This window comes from Tachyglossus aculeatus, chromosome 4 (genome assembly GCF_015852505.1).
Source record: "Tachyglossus aculeatus isolate mTacAcu1 chromosome 4, mTacAcu1.pri, whole genome shotgun sequence".
Taxonomy (NCBI): Eukaryota; Metazoa; Chordata; class Mammalia; order Monotremata; family Tachyglossidae; genus Tachyglossus; species Tachyglossus aculeatus.
The window spans coordinates 83,670,691-83,692,032 of record NC_052069.1 but is presented as its reverse complement, the minus strand read 5'-3'; the positions used below and the strand labels follow the sequence as shown (position 1 = coordinate 83,692,032).

The window sequence follows — 21,342 nt, the reverse complement described above, 5'->3', positions numbered from 1 at the left end:
AACAATTGGCTTGTAATCATTTACTTTGTTTTTGCTTTCTGAACAAGAGAAAAGCACCTGGGAGATACCCAACATCTAAGCACTTAATAGATTACCCATAGTTTGGTAAGAATGAGCGCATTCCCAATGCATTTTGGCAAGGACACAGTAGCAGAATTAGGGAATTTTCTTCCGACAATATAGGCCTGTCTGGATACAATGTGACATGGTGTCCGAAGAAATAGAAGGTAGGAAAGACAATCTAGAAAGGCTTAAAGGATATTTTAAAAACCAGGTGTCACCAAACCCTCAGGTTCATTAGGGATTAGAAGATGCAATTTCCTAGTCACTACCTAGTTTTTTCAGAACTCGGGAAGGACTGTTAGGGAAAAAGCCAACATGTTCCTGGGATGTTTAAAAAGAAATGTCGGGGTTTCTTTTCAGCAATAAAACATGAATCTCGGTCCTCAGACTCCAGGACTAAGAATGTGTGCAGAGGAATTGATTATAGTGTTAGTTAGTGATAGTCTCTGGATAAGCGCTTAGTACAGTGCTCTGCACACAGTAAGCACTCAATAAATACGATTGAATGCATGGTTAGAGACTGAAACATGGAGTGCAATAAGCAACGAGGCAGACAAGGGGCAGCCCACTGTGGCTTGCGTATGCATTCTTTGCCCACTTTATCTTCACTCATCAATAGTATTTAATAAGCGCTTACTGGGTGCAGAGCAATCTATCAATCAATCAATCAATCGTATTTATTGAGCGCTTACTGTGTGCAGAGCACTGTACTAAGCTCTTGGGAAGTACAAGTTGGCAACACATAGAGACAGTCCCTACCCAACAGCGGGCTCACAGTCTAGAAGGGGGAGACAGAGAACAAAACCAAACATACTAACAAAATAAAATAAATAGAATAGATATGTACAAGTAAGATAAATAAATAGAGTCATAAATATGTACAAACATATATACATATCTACAGGTGCTGTGGGGAAGGGAAGGAGGTAAGATGGGGGGGATGGAGAGGGGGATGAGGGGGAGAGGAAGGAAGGGCACGGGAAGAGCACTGCACTAAGTGCTTGGGAGAGTATACCACAACAGAGTTGGCAGACACTTTCCCTGCCCACAACGATCTTACAGTCTAGAGAGGCTAGACAGACATCAATATAAATCATTTATAATGTACAATGTATAATTTACAGGTCATTTTAAGCAAATAAGGCAAACTGGAGCTAGAACCTAGAGCTAGACTCTTATTCATTCATTCATTCAATCGTATTTATTGAGCGCTTATTGTGTGCACAGCACTGTACTAAGCGCTTGGAAAATACAATTTGGCAACAGATACAGTCCCTACCCAACAATGTGGGGCTCACAGTCTAAAAGTCTGATCTGTTTGTACTGCATCTATTCCAATATTCTGTTATTCTATTCTGTATTGTATATTCTCTATTCTGTACAGAATAGTCTATTCTGTATTGAGAAGCAGCGTGGCTCAGTGGAAAGAGACCGGGCTTTGGAGTCAGAGGTCATGGGTTCAAATCCCGGCTCCACCACTTGTCAGCTGTGTGACTTTGGGCAAGTTACTTCACTTCTCTGGGCCTCAGTTATCATACCTGTAAAATGGGGGTTAAGACTGTGAACCCCCCCCCCCCCATGGGACAATCTGACCACCTTGTAACCTCCCCAGTGCTTAGAACAGTGCTTTGCATGTAGTAAGTGCTTAATAAATACCATTATTATTATTATTATTATTCCATCACACAGCACAGTATTTGGCACATAGTAAACACTTAACAAATACCATTATCATTTTATTGATTATTATTACTACTATTATTACTAGAGTAGCGGTCTTTCTACTAGACCATCAGAAATAATAATAATAGTAATAATAATGATGGCATTTGTTAAGCACTTACTATGTGCAGAGCACTGTTCTAAGCGCTGGGGGGGATACAAGATGATCAAGTTGTCCCACGTGGGGCTCACAGTCTTAATCCCCATTATACAGATGAGATAACTGAGGCTCAGAGAAGTTAAGTGACTTGCCCAAGGTCACACAGCAGACATGTGGCGGAGCCGGGATTCGAACCCATGACCTCTGACTCCAAAGCCCGGGCTCTTTCCACTGAGCCACGCTATAACAAGGAACTAAGAAGGATTACTTAAGCTTGCTCTATACTGTACTTTTCATTCTTATTGGATTTATCCAGTTTTGGTCCTGGCAGAGAAAGATTAGAAATGGAAAACATAGTCTTCGAGGAAAGGTTAAGGAATTGGGCGGGGTTGTGTGTGTGTTTATTAACCTAGGCAATAAAATGCTAAGGTACGAAATAATAACTTTATGCAGACCTTTTATGGAGAAGATGTTGATCAGTTGTTCTCCATATCCTCTGAGAGCTGAACAAGAGGAAATGGTTTTAAAGTGGGAGGGTATGGCTTAAACAAAATCTACAATGGTTTTGTGGAATTTCCAGCCCCAGAGAAATTCAAGGAAAGAGTAGAAAGTTGTATTTCCTAGAAGGGATTAGTCACTCATCCTGTGGCTGGGCCACACAATCTCCAGGACCTCTTTCGCTTTCCCAGAAAAGTGATTATTCTAAAACGGACCATTTTTACACACCCATTATAAAAGGTTTATAATGATTAATCAATAAATTAATAATTAAATACTAATAAATTAATCATTTATTAATAAATAAACAATAACTACGAAATTATTGATTGTTAATTAATAAATGATTCGATAATAATTGATTTAATATCAATTTTGGATTAAAATACACAAACTATGAACCTTGTTTCATGCCACCCCACCTGTTTTTATTTAATATTAGGAAAGATCATTCAGAGCAGATACCTGGGTTCTCATCCTGGCTCTGCCACTTGTCTGCTGTGTGATCTTGGGCAAATCACTTCACTTCTCTGTGCTTCAGTTCCCCCATTTGAAAAATAGGGGTTGAGACTGTGAGCCCCACGTGGGACAGGGACTGTGTCAATCAATCAATCAATCAATCAATCAATCGTATTTATTGAGCGCTTACTGTGTGCAGAGCACTGTACTAAGCGCTTGGGAAGTACAAGTTGGCAACCTGATATGTTTGTATTCACCCCAGCGTTTAGTACAGTGCCTGGCACATAATAAGCGCTTAACAAATACCACAATTAGTATTAATTATTACTAGGGGAAGGGTGTCCCACTTTCTATTTAAAGCATCCTAGGATGAGTATTTGGAAATTTTAGAAGATAGACAACCCCTCCTCCCCAAAATAGAAAGTGAACTCATTATGGGCTTGGATTGTCACTCTTTATTGCTGTATTGCACTTTCCCAAGTGCTTAGAACAGTGTTCTGCACACAGTAAGCACTTAATAAATGATTGAATGAATGAATGAATGAATGATTGAATGAATGATTGAATGAATGAATGAATAAATGAAAGACAAACAGGAAGAATGAACCACAACTTGGAGTTTAAATCAATCAGTGGTAGTTATTGAGTGTTTGCTATGTGCAGAGCACTGTACTAAGTGCTTGGGTGAGTATAATGAATGAATGAATGAATGAATGAATGAATGAATGAATGAAAGACAAACAGGAAGAATGAACCACAACTTGGAGTTTAAATCAATCAGTGGTAGTTATTGAGTGTTTATTATGTGCAGAGCACTGTACTAAGTGCTTGGGTGAGTATAATACAACAGAATTAGCACTTTGTACAGTGCCTTGGCATATAGTAAGCGCTTAACAAATGCCATTAAAAAAATTAGCACATATGTCCCCTGCTCATAAAGATCTTAAATAAAAATCAGTCTGAGAGGATGGCAGTTCCCATACCTTTTTCTTCTGCGTGTATCGGGGAGGAAGCCGGGAGGAGGCAGTGAGCATGAAAAGAAGAAACTGGGAAGCAAAGAAGGAGTAAAATTAATTAATTGATGAATCAATCCTATTTCTTAAGTGCTTACTGTGTGCACAGCACTGTACTGAGCACTTGGGACAGTACAATACAACAATAAACAGTGACAATCCTTGACCACAAAGTACTTACAGTCTGTGGCGGGGGAGGAGAGGGGGAGAAAGACATCAAGGCAAATAAATAAATTACAGATATCAATCAATTGTATTTATTGAGTGCTTACTGTGTGCAGAACACTGTACTAAGCGCTTGGGAAGTGCAAGTTGGCAGCATATAGAGACGGCCCCTACCCAACAGTGGGCTCATGGACATAAGTGCTGTTAATTCAAATTTAGCACTGACTCAAAGACTGTGACCCCTCTAGACTGTGAGCTCATTGTGGGCAGGGATTGTCACTTTATTGTTGTACTGTACTCTCCCAAGCGCTTAGTACAATGCTTTGCACACAGTAAGCGCTAACAGTGTGGCTCAGTGGAAAGAGCCCAGGCTTTGGAGTCAGAGGTCATGGGTTCAAACCCCAGCTCCGCCAATTGTCAGCTGTGTGACTTTGGGCAAGTCGCTTCACTTCTCTGGGCCTCAGTTCCCTCATCTGTTAAATGGGGATGGAGATTGTGAGCCCCGAGTGGGACAACCTCATTACCTTCTTTCCTCCCCAGTGCTTAGAACAGTGCTTGTCACATAGTAAGCGCTTAACAAATGCCAACATAAAGTCAGTTCACTTCTGTGGGCCTCAGTTCCCTTATCTGTAAAATGGGGGTGAAGCCAATGAGCCACACGTGGGACAAGGGACTGGATCCATCCCGATTAGCTTGTATCCACCCCAGCGCTTAGCACAGTGCCTGGAACACAGCAAGTGCTTAATAAATACCCTAATTGTTGTTAACAAATACCAGCAGCGCAGCTCAGTGGAAAGAGCCCGGGCTTTGAAGTCAGAGGTCATGGGTTCAAATTCCGGTTCCACCACTTGTCAGCTGTGTGACTTTGGGCAAGTCACTTCACTTCTCTGGGCCTCAGTTCCCTCATCTGTAAAATGGGTATTAAGACCGTGAGCCCCCTGTGGGACAACCTGATCACCTTGTAACCTCCCCAGTGCTTAGAACAGTGCTTGGTGCATAGTAAATGCTTAATAAATGCTATTATTATTATTATTATTATTATTATTATTATTATTATTATTATTATCCCCTTCTAGACTGTGAGCCCATTGTTGGGTAGGGACTGTTTCTATATGTTGCCAACTTGTACTTCCCAAGTGCTTAGTACAGTGCTCTGCACACAGTAAGTGCTCAATAAATACAATTAATTGATTGATTGATTGTACTTCCCAAGCGCTTAATCCAGTGCTCTGCACACAGTAAGAGCTCAATTAATTCAATCATATTTTTGAGCACTTACTGTGTGTAGAGAACTGTACTAAGCACTTGGGAAGTACAAGTTGGCAACATATAGAGACCATTGAATGAATGAATGAATGAATGACTGAATGAATGATTGGGTAGGGACCGTATCTATATGTTGCTGATTTGTACTTTCCAAGCGCTTAGTCCAGTGCTCCGCACACAGTAAATGCTCCATCAATACCATTGGATGAATGAATGAATGAATGAATGAATGGATGGATGGATGGATGAATGAATGGATGAATGGATGGATGGATGAATGAATGAATGAACGAATGAATGAATGAATGAATGAATGACGGGGTAGGGACCGTCTCTATATGTTGCTGATTTGTACTTTCCAAGCGCTTAGTCCAGTGTTCTGCACATAGTAAGTGCTCCATCAATAACATTGGGTGAATGAATGAATGGATGAATGGATGAATGAATGAATGGATGGATGAATGGATGAATGAATGAATGACAGGGTAGGGACTGTCTCTAGATGTTGCCGATTTGTACTTCTCAAGCGCTTAGTCCAGTGCTCTGCACACAGTAAGCGCTCCATCAATACCATTGGATGAGTGAATGAATGAATGAATGGATGGGTGGATGAATGAATGGGTGGATGAATGGATGAATGGATGAATGAATGAATGAATGATGGGGTAGGGACCGTCTCTGTATGTTGCCAACTTGTACTTCCCAAGCGCTTAGTCCAGTGCTCTGCACACAGTAAGCGCTCAATAAATATGATTGGATGAATGAATGAATGAATGGATGGATGGATGGACAGACGAACGAACGAATGAATGAATGAATGAATGAATGAATGAATGAATGATTCGGTCAACGGCCGTGGAATGGCCTCCAAGGGGCTCCCTCCCGCCGGGGCTCTGCCCCGCCCCCTTTCCCCCCAGCCAATCAGGAGGGCGGATTCGGGGATGCGGTCGGCGGAGGGCGTGGCCTCGCGCGCCCCCGTGACGTCATCGTCCCGCGCCGGAAGTGGTTTCAGGGCCGGGAGCGGCGGTGCGCGCGCACGGGAGGAGCGAGCAGTGGCCTAGGTGCGGACCCCAGTCGGGCGGCTTTATTATTATTATTATTATTATTATTATTATTAATAATAATAATAACAATAATCATCATCATCGTCACGGTACTGGTTAAACGCTCACTATATGCCAAGCAGTGCCCTAAGTTGTTGGGTCGGGCCCTTCTCTAGATGTTGCCAACTTGTGTCCTTCCCAAGCGCTTAGTCCAGTGCTCTGCACACAGTAAATGCTCAATAAATACAGCCGGGCGGGTTTATTAATAATAATAACCTTAATAATCATAAGTGCTCAATAAATACAGTCCGGCGGATTTATTAATAATAATAATAACAATCATCATCATCACGGTATTGGTTAAGCGCTCACTATATGCCAAGCTCTGCTCTAAGTCTCTATATGTTGCCAGCTTGTCCTTTCCAAGCGCTTAGTCCAGTGCTCTGCACACAGTAAGTGCTCAATAAATGCAGCCAGGCGGGTTTATTAATAATAATAACCTTAATAATCATAGCTGCTCAAATACAGTCCGGCGGGTTTATTAATAATAATAATAACAATAATCATCATCATCACGGTATTGGTTAAGCGCTCACTATATGCCAAGCACTGCTCTAAGTCTCTAGATGTTGCCAGCTTGTCCTTCCCAAGCGCTTAGTACAGTGCACACAGTAAGTGCTCAATAAATGCAGCCGGGCGGGTTTATTAATAATAATAACCTTAATAATCATAGCTGCTCAATAAATACAGTCCGGCGGGTTTATTAATAATAATAATAACAATAATCATCATCATCACGGTATTGGTTAAGCGCTCACTATATGCCAAGCACTGCTCTAAGTCTCTAGATGTTGCCAGCTTGTCCTTCCCAAGCGCTTAGTACAGTGCACACAGTAAGTGCTCAATAAATGCAGCCGGGCGGGTTTATTAATAATAATAACCTTAATAATCATAAGCCCTCAATAAATACAGTCCGGCGGGTTTATTAATAATAATAATAACAATCATCATCATCACGGTATTGGTTAAGCGCTCACTATATGCCAAGCACTGCTCTAAGTCTCTAGATGTTGCCAGCTTGTCCTTCCCAAGCGCTTAGTACAGTGCACACAGTAAGTGCTCAATAAATGCAGCCGGGCGGGTTTATTAATAATAATAACCTTAATAATCATAAGCCCTCAATAAATACAGTCCGGCGGGTTTATTAATAATAATAATAACAATCATCATCATCACGGTATTGGTTAAGCGCTCACTATATGCCAAGCACTGCTCTAAGTTGCTGGGTAAGGATAGTCTCTAGATGTTGCCTACTTGTCCTTCCTAAGCGCTTAGTACAGTGCTCTGTACACAGTAAGTGCTCAATAACTACAGTCAGGCGGGTTTATTAATAATAATAACCATAATAATCGTAAGCACTCAATAACTACAGCCGGGGGGGTTGATTAATAATAATAACCATAATAATCGTAAGCTCTCAATAACTACAGCCGGGTGGTTTTATTAATAATAATAACCACAATAATCGTAAGCGCTCAATAAATTCAGCTGGGCGGGCTTATTAATAATAATAGCCATAATAATTGTAAGCGCTCAATAACTACAGCCGGGCGGGTTTATTAATAATGATAACCATAATAATCATAAGCGCTCAATAACTACAGCCGGGTGGTTTTATTAATAATAATAACCACAATAATCGTAAGTGCTCAATAAATTCAGCTGGGCGGGCTTATTAATAATAATAACCATAATAATCGTAATCACGGTACTGGTTAAGCGCTCACTATATGCCAAGCACTGCTCTAAGTTGTTGGGTAGGGAGCATCTCTATACATTGCCAACTTGTCCTTCCCAAACGCTTAGTCCAGTGCTCTGCACACAGTACGCGCTCAATAAATACCATTGAATGAATGCGTGGCTAAATGGAAAGAGCCCGGGCTTGGGAGTCAGAGGTCATGGGTTCTAATTCCTTCATTCATTCAACCGTATTTATTGAGCGCTTACTGTGTACAGAGCACTGGACTAAGCGCGTGGGAAAGTACAACCTGAGCCCCCTTTTTCCTCTCCTCCCCACCCCCCCGCCCTACCTCCTTCCCGTCCCCACAGCATTTATATATATATATATATTTGTACAGATTTATTACTCTATTTTACTGGTGCATATTTACTATCCTATTTATTTTGTTAATAATGTGCATCTAGCTTTGTTTTTATTTATTCCGATGACCTGACACCTGTCCACATGTTTTGTTGTCTGTCTCCCCCTTCTAGACTGTGAGCCCGCTGTTGGGTAGGGACCGACTCTATATGTTGCTGACTTGTACTTCCCAAGCGCTTAGTCCAGTGCTCCGCACACAGGAAGCGCTCAATAAATACGACTGACTGAATGAATTAATACAAAGACGGTCCCTACCCACCAACAGGCTCACAGTTTAGAAGGGGAAGACAGACAACAAAACAAAACATGTGGACAGGGGTCAAAATCGTCGTGATCGTTTGGGGATGCTGTGGTTCTCCGGGACCGGAGGACCCTTTCTTTGGTGTTTGCTCATTCATTCAATCATAGAGAAGCAGCGCGGCTCAGTGGAAAGAGCACGGGCTTTGGAGTCAGAGGTCATGGGTTCGAATCCCGACTCCCCCACATGTCTGCTGTGTGACCTTGGACAAGTCACTTAACTTTTCTGAGCCTCAGTTACCTCATCGGTAAAATGGGGATGAAGACTGTGAGCCCCACGTGGGACAACTTGATCACCTTGTATCCCCCCCAGCGATTAGAACAGTGCTCTGCACATAGTAAGCGCTTAACAAATGCCATTATCATTATTATTATTATTATTATTAAGGGCTTACTGTATGCAGAGCGCTGTGCTCAGTGCTCGTGCAGGATGGAAAACGCGTCCTAGACAATCGAACTAGACCTGGACAATTGAAATAGGGGCCGGCCTGTTCTCCCGGGAAAAGAATCCTGAAAGTCCTGCTGAACCTGGGTCTGAAATGGTCATTTTTTTATTTTTAAGGAACAGACATGGATGTCCAGAAGGATGTTCAGCCTCCAAAGCAGCAGCCAATGATTTACATCTGTGGAGGTAAGAGCAAAACACATTATGTATTTGTAGATATTAATAATAATCATATCTATTGAGTGCTTAGTGTGTGCAGAGCACTATGCTAAGCACGTGGGAGAGTACAATATAATACCAAACACATTCCCTGCCCACAATGAGATTACAGGCTAGAGGAATGTAGTCATAGGAATGAAAAAAACAACTGCAGTACCTTTAAGTTCCCTACTACTGCTTTCGACAGAGGATGCTTTATTTAAATATTCTGAAAATCTAAACAAACTTTCTTCTTCCGGTGCTTAAAATCATTCTTTAGTTGAAAGATATAGGTGTATATTTACATTTTCCATCTGAGTATTTTGATCAACTCTGGGTTATGTTTATGGGGTCAAAAACATAATGGATAATTTATAAACACAACTAATACAAAAATCTAATGCTTGCCCTTATTGTGGTTTCAATTTATTTCCTTCCAAACTTTGTATAAATTTAACAAGGGGCTGTATTGACAGATTTCAGTTTTCATAGGTGTTAATAAGGACTCAAAAGATATCAACGATTCATCATCAATCGTATTTATTGAGCGCTTACTATGTGCAGAGCACTGTACTAAACGACTGAATGAATTTCAACCAGTGGTATTTATCGAGTGCTTATTGTGTGCAGAGCACTGCATTAAGCGGTTGGAAGAGTACAATACAGCAGAGTTGGTAGAGTGGTTGGTAGTTCCGTGCCCACAACAAGCTAGAGGGGGAGACAGTCATTAATAGAAATAAATAAATTATGGATATGTGCATAAGTGCAGTGAGACTGAGGATGGAGTGAATACCGTCTCTCCCCTCTAGACTGTAAGCTCTTTGTGGCCAGGGATTGTGTCTGTATATTTTATTGTACTCTTCCAAGCACTTAGGACAGTGCTCTTCATCTTCATCATCATCATCAATCGTGTTTATTGAGCGCTTACTATGTGCAGAGCACTGGACTAAGCGCTTGGGAAATACAAGCTGGCAACATATAGAGACAGTCCCTACCCAACAGTGGGCTCACAGTCTAAAAGGGGGAGACAGAGAACAAAACCAAACATGCTAACAAACTAAAATAAATAGAATAGATATGTACAAGTAGAATAAATAGAGTAATAAATATGTACATACATATATGCAGGATATACATATATACAGGATATATTCACACAGTAAGCTTTTAGTAGATACGATTGAATAGCGAATGAGGTGCCCACATGCAGCCCTTAGGAGCGGAAGCCAAGGATCTAAATAAATTACAAACCTCATAAATCCCTAAATAATTCCAGTTTGGGCTTAGGTTGTGCCGTTCAGTTAAGATGCTTGCTTTGCACTGTACATAAAGCAGCGAGGACTGTTGGTGAGTGCACAGTCCTGGGAGTCAGAAGCCCTGTATTCTAATCCTGGCCCCTTCACCTGGCCTGCTCCGTGACCCCTTGGGCAAGTCACTTAGCTGCTCTGTACCTCAGTTGCTTCGTCGGGAAAATGGGGATTCGGTTTCTGTTGTCCCTCCTGCTTAGACTGGGCCCCCCATGTGGGCCAGGGGCTGGGTCCAACCCGATGAGCCCGTATCCACTAAAGTGCTTAGGAAAGTGTTTGGCACCTAGGAAGCACTTAAGAAATACCACGATTATGATTACTGCAGTGGTTCATCATCATCATCAATTGTATCTATTGAGCGCTTACTATGTGCAGAGCACCGTACTAAGCGCTTGGGAAGTACAAATTGGCAACATATAGAGACAGTCCCTACCCAACAGTGGGCTCACAGTCTAAAAGTCTTCAAGTTTTCTGGCTGGCCCCCCTGAAAAGCAAGGCGAGACAATTTGATAGCACCAAGTCCCAGCTGCTGCCCTGAGTAGATCATTTCAGGATAGGAGCATTTGGCAGCAACCCTGTTTTAAAAATATCTTGCTGGTGGCATTGAAGCCACGAGGCAGCAACCCTGTTTTAAAAGTATCTTGCTGGTGGCATTGAGACCACAAACCTCCCGTTCGTTTTCCTGTGGACCACAGCTTGAGAAACACTGCTTTAGAAGCAGCGTGTCCTGGGGAAAAGAGCACGGGCCTTAGAGCCCGAGGATCTGGGTTCTAATCCCCTTCCGCCACTTGTCCATCAATTGATGGTATTTTTTTTGAGCACTTTCTATGTGCAGATCACTGTTCTAAGTGGGAGAGTACAATGCGCAGAGTTGGGAGTTTCATTCCCTGCCCGTAATGAACTTACAGTCTAGAGGGAGAGACGGACGTTAATAGGAAGGTCAGCTGTGTGACCTTGGGCAATTCAGTTAACTTCTCAGTGCCTCTGTTGCAAAATGGGGATGCAGGATTCAGTACTTGTCCTCCCTCCCTCCTAATCGGACTATGACCTCCATTTAGGAGTTCATTATGAGCCCGTTGTTGGGTAGGGACCGTCTCTATATGTTGCCGACTTGTACTTCCCAAGCGCTTAGTACAGTGCTCTGCACTCAATAAATGCGATTGAATGAAGGAATCTTGTGTCTACCCCAGTGTTTAGTACAGTGCTTGGACCATAATAAGCACTTAATAAATAGAATTCTTATTATTAAAGTGGTCTAAAAGTGTTGATGCCCTTCAGTAATGCCTAATTTGTACCTGGCCTACGTGGCTTCCCAAAAATCAGATGACATCAATCATAGGTCTTCCCCACAATATAAATGGGTTAGATTCCCTCCCCACCTCTCCACTTGCCATTTTGGCTGTATTGTGAATGACTGTATCGTGGGATACCCTTTTCCGTAGGCTTCCCTACAGTCAGTTTAAGTTCTGCCTCAGGATCAATCCCGACATGATGTCCGAGTCTTGTGGGTTAAGTAAAAATTACACTGTAAATCCCTTCCCAAATTCCTGTCCCCTCATCCCTTTCCCTCAATCAGTCTATGGTATTTATTGAGCGCCTATTGCGTGCAGGGTTTGGAAGAGTACAATATAACAGACACATTCCCTGCCCACGACGGCCTTGTAACTAAAAGTTTTCTCGCCTCCATGAACCTCCTCCCTCACCTCCCCAATCCCGTTTCCCTCCCGTTCACCAAGCATCAGTATATCTTTTCCTTTTGCTCAAACTTCAAATGTGACAATAACTTGATACCATCAGTCCCCACTGGAGAAGTAGCATTGCATAGTGGTTAGAGCACGAGCCAGGGTGTCATTCATTCACTCAATCGTATTTATTGAGCGCTTACTGCGTGCAGAGCACTGTACTAAGCGCTTGGGAAGTACAAGTTGGCAACATATAGAGACAGTCCCTACCCAACAGTGGGCTCACAGTCTAGAAGAGTCAGAAGTTTATAGTTTCTAATCCCGACTCTGCCATGTGTCTGCTGGGTGACCTTGGATAAGTCACTTCACTGGGCCTCAGTTACATCACCTGTAAAATGGGGATGGAGAATGTGAGCCCCTCGTGGGACAGGGACTGTGTCCAACCCGATTTGCCTGTATCCACCCCAGCACTTCGTACAGTGCCTGGTACATAGTAAGCACTTAACAAATGCTGTAATTATTATTATTCTATGGCTTCATTTCAATTCCTCGCTCTGGCTGTTGTAGCAAGGAAAGGAAAGAGGAAGGAAGGCTCCGGCAGCCACGGCCTCAGCAACAATCTCTAGACTGTGAGCCCGTGGTTGGGTAGGGACCGTCTCTGTATGTTGCCGACTTGTACTTCCCAAGCGTGTAGTACAGTGCTCTGCACACAGTAAGCGCTCAATAAATACGATTGAATGAATGAATGAATGAATCGCTACCTACACTTTGCCCTGATTTACCTGTCCCTTTTCCTGGAGATGGGCTACAAGTTGGGAGAGGGTTCTGCTTGTGGTTGTAGCCACTGGCATCACCAGGGCAAATTTTAAGACAAGAAAAATTACCGAGGGATGGGAGGAGGGAGAGAACTGTTTTTAGACCCGGGCGGGAAAAGGAGGGGAGGAGGCGGGAGGGGGAAGGGAAGGAATTGGCTTTCTTTCAGGGATTGGATGTTCCATTGGATGTAGGACTTCCGAATGCAGGGCAAGGCTGCAGGCAGTGCTGGACGGATCCTGGGATTGTATAAATCTGGAGCTGGCTTTATCTTTGGGGGCACGTGGGTTTGGTAATGATGAGTGTCTGCATATTATCGTGGAACCTTAACCTTTGGGTTTGGGATCAGTAATGTACCTCAGAAAGTGGTGCTGATAACGTAGAAAAGACCCATTTGATATTTACTTTGTTTTGCGACTGAATTCATATCCATATCCATAGCCCCCTTTTAGACTGTGAGCCCTCTGTTGGGTAGGGACTGTCTCTATATGTTGCCAACTTGTACTTCCCAAGTGCTTAGTACAGTGCTCTGCACACAGTAAGCGCTCAATAAATACGATTGATGATGATGATGATAATGCCATTAGCGGAACACTTACGGAACATGTTTTGTTTTGCAGAATGCCATACAGAAAATGAGATAAAATCCAGGGATCCGATCCGATGCAGAGAATGCGGATACCGGATAATGTATAAGAAGAGGACCAAGAGATGTATCCTTTTACCTTTACTTTCTAGAATAAGAGTTGGGAAGATTAAAAAAGTCAAGTGTGGGTTTGGGGAGGGCGTTCCAGGCCAGAGGCAGAGATAGAGGAGATCAAGATCAAGGTGAGCTAGGAGGGGGCATGGCGATTGAGTGCTTTAAAGCTGACAGCGAGGGGTTTGTGCTTGATGCCGAGTTGGTTGGGCATCCGCTGGAGGTTTTTGAGGAGTGGGGCAATGTGGGCTGAACAGTTTTGAAGAAAAATAATCTGGGAATGAGAGTGAAGTACGGCCTGGAGTGGGGAGAGAAAAGAGGTAGGGAGGTCAGCAAGAAAGCTGATGTAGTGGTCAAGGATAGGAAGATGAGTGCTTGGATTAACAGAGCAGTTGGGATGGACAGGAAAGGGCAAATTTTAGCCATGTCGTGAGGGTTGAACTGGCAGAATTTAGTATTGAATGTGTGGAGAGATGAGTTGATAATACCAGGCATATTGGCTTATAAGACAGAGGATGGCGGTGTTGTCTACAGTGATGGGAAAGTCAGGGGGAGGACTGGGTTAGGATGGGTAGATGAGGAGTTCTGTTTGGGGCATGTTAGGTTGGAGGAGTCGGAGGGTCATCCAAGTAGAGACGTCCTGAAGGCAGGAGGAAATACGAGACCGTAGCAGAGAAAGATTAGGGCCATAGATGAAGATTTGAGCATCATCTGCTTAAAGATGGTAGTTGAAGCCATGAGAGTGAATGAGTTCTCCAAAGGAGTGGGCGTAGATGGAGAATAGAAGGGGAACCAGAATTGAGCCTTGGCGGACTCCCACAGTCAGGGGATGGGAGCGCTTTGCACATAGTAAGCGCTTAACAAATACCAACATTATTAAAGGAGGAGCCAGGAATGATAATAATGATGATATTTAAGCGCTTACTTTGTGCCAGGCACTGTTCTAAGCACTGGGGTAGATACACGGTAATCGGGTTGGACGTAGTCCCTGTCCCACATGGGGCTCACAGTCTTAATCCCCATTTTACAAATGAGGTAACTGAGGCCCAGAGAAGTGAGGCGAATCGCCCAAGGTCACCCAGCAGACAAGTGGCAGAGCCGGGATTAGAACCCATGACCTTCTGACTCCCGAGCCCATGCTGCTTCTACTCACGGTAGGGTGGCCTAGGGGATAGAGCCTGCACTTGGGAGTCAGAAGGACCTGGGTTCTAACCTTGGCTCTGCCACTTGGCCTGGGACAAGGCCGCTTAACTTCTCTGTGCCTCAGTTACCTCATTTGTAAAATGGGGATTAGGACTGAGCCCCAGGCGGGGCATGAGGCTGTGTTTCATTCAATCAATCAATCAATCGTATTTATTGAGCGCTTACTATGTGCAGAGCACTGTACTAAGCGCTTGGGAAGTACAAATTGGCAACACATAGAGACAGTCCCTACCCAACAGTGGGCTCACAGTCTAAAAGGGGGAGACAGAGAACAGAACCAAACATACCAACAAAATAAAATAAATAGGATAGAAATGTACAAGTAAAATAAATAAATAAATAAATAAATAGAGTAATAAATATGTACAACCATATATACATATATACAGGTGCTGTGGGGAAGGGAAGGAGGTAAGATGGGGGGATGGAGAGGGGGACTAAACAGTGTTTAACCCGCTTAACCTCGTATCTACCTCGGCACTTAGTGCCTGGCACATAGTAAGCACTTAAATGCCATAAAAAAGGGACTGAGAATGATCGGACAAGGAGAGGACGGTGAAGCCGTGGTTGGATAATAGGAGAAAGGGGGTCGAAGGCAGGTGGAGCAAAGGCTGGGAGTCAGAAGGACCTGGGTTCTAATCCCACCTCTGCCACTTTGCTGTGTGTGACCTTGGGCAAATCACTTATCTGTGCTTCAGTTCCCTCATCTGAAAATGGGGATGGAGGCTGTGAGTTCCATGTGGGGCAGAGACTGGGTCCAACCCAATTCGCCCCAGCGCTTTGTACAGTGTCTGGCCCATAGTAAGTGTTTAACAAATAACCTCAGTTATTATTGGAGGTCTTGGATTATTAGGTTGGAGTAGAGGTGGTTGGATTTAGCAAGGAGAGCATTGGTGATCCTCGAGAGGTCAGCGTCTGCGGCGTGAAGAGGGCGGAAGGAGACCAAGGAAAGATTTGGAGGAGAGGAAATGGAGGCAGCAGAAGAAAAAGATCTAAAAGGAATTTGGAAAGAAATGGCAGGTGGGGCGATAACCGCAGAGGATATTTTTAGGATAGATATGAGCAAGTTTGAAAGCCGTGGGAGAGAATAATAATAATAATAATAATAATAATAATAATGATGGCATTTGTTAAGCGCTTACAATGTGCAAAGCGCTGTTCTAAGCGCTGGGGGGGGGATACAGGGTGATCAGGTTGTCCCTTGTGGGGTTCACAGTCTTAATCCCCATTTTACAGATGAGGGAACTGAGGCTCAGAGAAGTTAAGTGACTTGCCCAGGGTCACAAGCAGACATGTGGTGGAGCCGGGATTCGAACCCATGACCTCTGACTCCAAAGCCCGGGCTCTATCCACCGAGCCATGCTGCTTCTCTGGTATTTGTTAAGCGCTTACTATAATAATAATAAGGATGGTATTTGTTAAGCGCTTACTATGTGCCAAGCACTGTTCTAAGCGCTGGGGGGGTTGCAAGGTGATCAAGGTTGTCCCACGTGCGGCTCACAGTCTTAGTCCCCATTTTACAGCTGAGGGAACTGAGGCCCAGAGAAGTGAAGTGACTCGCCCGAGGTCACACAGCTGACAAGTGGCGGAGCCGGGATTCGAACCCATGACCTCTGACTCCCAAGCCCGGGCTCTTTCCACGGAGCCACGCTGCTTCTCATGTGCTCCTCTGTGTGTGTGTGTGTGTGTGTGTGTGTGTGTGTACCTGCGTGTGTGCCCTTTTGTGTCTGTGTGAGGAGCGGATGCGTGCATCTGTACATCAATCAATCAATCAATCGTATTTATTGAGCGCTTACTGTGTGCAGAGCACTGCACTAAGCGCCTGGGAAGGACACTGGAGAGTGAACAGTTGATGGTGGTTGGGGAGGGAAGAAGAGAGGGGGCCAGTGTTTCGACAAGGTACAAAGCGGTGGGGTCGGAGATTCAGGTGGAGGCAGGTCGATTTTGAAGTGAGTTAAAGTGGCCAGATCAATAGGGGAAGAAGGAGACGGCAGAGGCAGGGGGACGGAAAGTTAGAGGAGGGTGTTAAACATCTGGAACAACTGACTAAGGGCAGCTAGTATTGATCCACATTTTGAGAGCTAATTTTCGAATTCACTTCCAAGTCATTTAAAGTGAATCTGTAGCATATTTCATGCATTTAAAGAGCCTGAAACTACAATAAAGGCATCAGAAAGTCAGCTTGAAAATAATGGGTAGCACTGGACGATCTTTCACTCATTTTTCTCTCGCCCTTAACTCTGTTCTAATTCAGTGGTGGTTTTTGATGCCCGTTGAAATCTACAGATTCAGAAAGACATCTTGACTTGGATTTGGTTTCTTCCACAGACATTTTAAATGGCCTAGTCCGTTTTTGCCTTCGCTTACCTTTGTGGAAATAACCCTGTACTGTTTCGATCTAAAATTGTAAATCATTACCAGAATAAAGAGTTTATTAGCGGTGTTTTTTTGTCGTTGATATTTGAGTATTTACTGTGCACAGAGTGGTGCTGCAAGGTGATTCGTGCTGAATCAATCAAAAGTATTTATTGAGCGCTTACTGTGTGCAGAGCACTACTAAGCGCTTGGGAAGTACAAGTTGGCAACATATAAAGACAGTCCCTACCCAACAGTGGGCTCACAGTCTAGAAGGGGAAGACAGAGAACAAAACCAGACGTATTAACAAAATTAAATAAATAGAATAGATATGTACAAGTTAAATAAATAAATAATCATCATCATCATCATCATCAATCATATTTATTGAGCGCTTACTATATGCAGAGCACCGTACTAAGCTCTTGGGAAGTACAAATTGGCAACATATAGAGACAGTCCCTACCCAACAGTGGGCTCACAGTCTAAAAGGGGAAGACAGAGAACAAAACCAAACATACTAACAAAATAAAATAAATAGAATAGATATGTACAAACAAAATAAATAAATAAATAGAGTGATAGAGTAATAAATAGAGTAATGAAGTGGGTAAGTCCTTAGAGGATGTACAAAAGAACATCCCATTGGACTTGGCCAAGTAAATGGTGTGTCTCTGAAATCATTCCGATTCATTTATTTTGTATTGAATTTCCTCCCACAACTTTATTAACTGCATATTGGAGAAAAGACTTATGAATTGAAAGCCCCAAATCAATGAATGACCATTATTGAATGCATATTGACCTGTAGGCCCTGTACTAAAAGTGCGTGGGAAAGTACAACAGTAACCCTCAAAAATCTTACAATCTAAAGGGACGGACGGACACAAATTTAAAAATAGGGATAGCCGAAGGAAGAAAAAATATTAAACAAAACAGTACAGCATCTGGATGAAACGGTTGATAACAGATCAATCGTTGCTATGTGTTGAGTGCTTACTGTGAGCAGAGCACTGTACTAAGCGTTTGGGACAAAGTACAATATAACAGAGCTTATAACACTGTAAGCTCACTGTGGGCAGGGAATGCCAACCCCTTTCCCATATCCTCCCTCTGGCCTTGAACCCCGTCCATATCCGCCAGACCATCGGCCTTCCACCTTTAGAGCCTTAATCTTCCCCCAAGAAGCCGTCCCCTATTTTCCCTTGCTCCTTCTCCCTTCTGCATCATCTCCCGACTTGTACTTCCCAAGCGCTTAGTCCAGTGCTCTGCACACAGTAAGCGCTCAATAAATACGATCGATTGATTGATCATCTGCACACTTGGATCTGTGACCTCTGGGCATTTGGCATTCGCCGCACCTTCTCTCCCCCCACAAGCACTTAACGTACATATTTATAAATTCCGTATTATAAATGATTTCTATTAACGTCTGTCTCCCCCTCTGCACTGTATGATCCCCGTGGGCAGGAAACACATATACCAACTCTGTTGTGCTCTCCCAAGTGCTTAGTACAGTGCTCAGTATATAATAAACACTCAGTAAATATCATGGTTTAAGACAGCTCTCCCGCTTCTACTTTGTCTGTCTCTGGGGATTCACCTCACTCTGTTGTCAGGCACTCGAGTTACGAGCCCCTCTCTGAAGGCCTTGCCTCAGCCTCCCCAGAGGCAACTGAGGTCTTTTATCATCATCATCGTCAATCGTATTTATTGAGCGCTTACTATGTGCAGAGCACTGTACTAAGCGCTTGGGAAGTACAAATTGGCAACATATAGAGACAGTCCCTACCCAACAGTGGGCTCACAGTCTGAAAGGGGGAGACAGAGAACAAAACCAAACAAACTAACAAAATAAAATAAATAGACTAGATATGTACAAATAGAATAGATATGTTAGACTGTGAGCCCACTGTTGGGTAGGGACCGCCTCTATATGTGGCCAACTTGTACTTCCCAAGCGCTTAGTACAGTGCTCTGCACACAATAAATACGATTGATTGATTGATTGATTGAAGAAACCCCACGCCCTCTAGCCCATCTGACCCTGCTGTGGCTTTGAGCTTTTAAGGCCGGCCCTCTACGTTCGGGCACGAGACCCAATCCGGCCTCCGCCACGGAGCAGGGCTTAGACTTCAGTTCGGCTCCCGGTGACCAGTTCAGAGGGAACCGAACCAAGAGCGAAAAGCTTTATCATCATCATCAATCCTATTTATTGAGCGCTTACTATGTGCAGGGCACTGTACTAAGCGCTTGGGAAGTACAAATTGGCAACATATAGAGACAGTCCCTACCCAACGGTGGGCTCACAGTCTAAAAATTCAGTTCTTCGTCTAATTAAAAGGGTAAATGCAAACACACACGGGCACTTATGTACGTACGTGCAGGCCTAAGTATAGCTACTAGTCCATCTGTCTGCCCCAGGTTAGCGCCCGTAGTCATCCGTTGGAGCGGCTCCGATGTCTACACGGCGGTCACAAAGTGATGACGGTCCTTCGGGTGGTCAGTCATGGCACGACTCGCGCTGAAGGTGCGCTCTGGCGCCGACCCTTTTTATTCCCGTCCCTCAGACGGAGAGGTCTGCCCGCATTGACTGGTTCGAATTGGGCTGCAATCAATCAATCAATCAATCAATCAATCGTATTTATTGAGCGCTTACTGTGTGCAGAGCACTGGACTAAGCGCTTTGGAAGTACAAGTTGACAGACAGATAAGTAGAAGCGGGAGAGCTGTCTTAAACCAATGATATTTATAATCACCGTACCTCGTTCTCGCCTGTCCCGCCATCGACCCCCGGCCCACGTCCTCCCCCGGGCCTGGAATGCCCTCCCTCTGCCCATCCGCCAAGCTAGCTCTCTTCCTCCCTTCAAGGCCCTGCTGAGAGCTCACCTCCTCCAGGAGGCCTTCCCAGACTGAGCCCCTCCCTTCCTCTCCCCCTCGTCCCCCTCTCCTTCCCCCCATCTTCCCTCCTTCCCTTCCCCACAGCACCTGTATATATGTTTGTACATATTTATTACTCTATTTATTTTACTTGTACATATCTATCCTATTTATTTTATTTTGTTAGTACGTTTGGTTTTGTTCTCTGTCTCCCCCTTTTAGACTGTGAGCCCACTGTTGGGTAGGGTCTGTCTCTATGTGTTGCCAACTTGTACTTCCCAAGCGCTTAGTACGGTGCTCTGCGCATAGTAAGCGCTCAATAAATACAATTGATGATGATATTTACTGAGTGCTTATTGTACACAGAGCACTGTGCTAAGCACTTGGGGGAGCACAACAGAGTTGGTACGTGTGTTTCCTGCCCACGAGGGTCATACAGTGCAGAGGGGGAGACAGACGTTAATAGAATACGGAATTTATTTATACGGAATACGGGAGAGACAGTCCCTACCCAACAGTGGGCTCACAGTCTAAAAGGGGGAGACAGGGAACAAAACCAAACATACTAACAAAATAAATAGAACAAAATAAACCGCAGCCTCCCGGTTCCTTGGCAGCTGCCTGGCCCTTTGGCCGTTATCGGGGCACCTTGGGGAAAGGAGTGACCCCCTCTTCTCGTGCTTCATTGAGAGGCCGTTTTGGCCACGGTGGCTTATCCGAGGTGCGCGATCAGGCCTTGTAGTAAATCCTGCCTCTCTGGCCGGCTGGCGGTTGTGATCCCGAGCCTGTTTCTGGGTATAACAGGAAGAGTTGAAGCCGCAATAAATACAATTGATTGATTGATTGATTGATTGATTGGAAAGAGCACGGGCCTGGGAATCAGAATGCCCTCCCTCCTCACATCCGCCAAACCAGCTCTCTTCCTCCCTTCCAAGCCCTACTGAGAGCTCACCTCCTCCAGGAGGCCTTCCCGG

The 21,342-nt window shown here is 44.0% G+C and overlaps 1 protein-coding gene across 1 annotated transcript; it reads left to right on the top strand.

Moving 5' to 3' along the window:
* Positions 1–6,284: 6,284 nt before the first annotated feature.
* POLR2K (RNA polymerase II, I and III subunit K) lies at positions 6,285–17,575 on the top strand. Its single transcript, XM_038745574.1, has 4 exons — positions 6,285–6,347; positions 9,350–9,418; positions 13,853–13,945; positions 17,387–17,575. The coding sequence occupies exons 2-4, from the start codon at positions 9,358–9,360 to the stop codon at positions 17,407–17,409; spliced, it is 177 nt and encodes a 58-aa protein (XP_038601502.1). The 5' UTR covers positions 6,285–6,347; positions 9,350–9,357; the 3' UTR covers positions 17,410–17,575.
* The last annotated feature ends 3,767 nt before the right edge of the window (positions 17,576–21,342 follow it).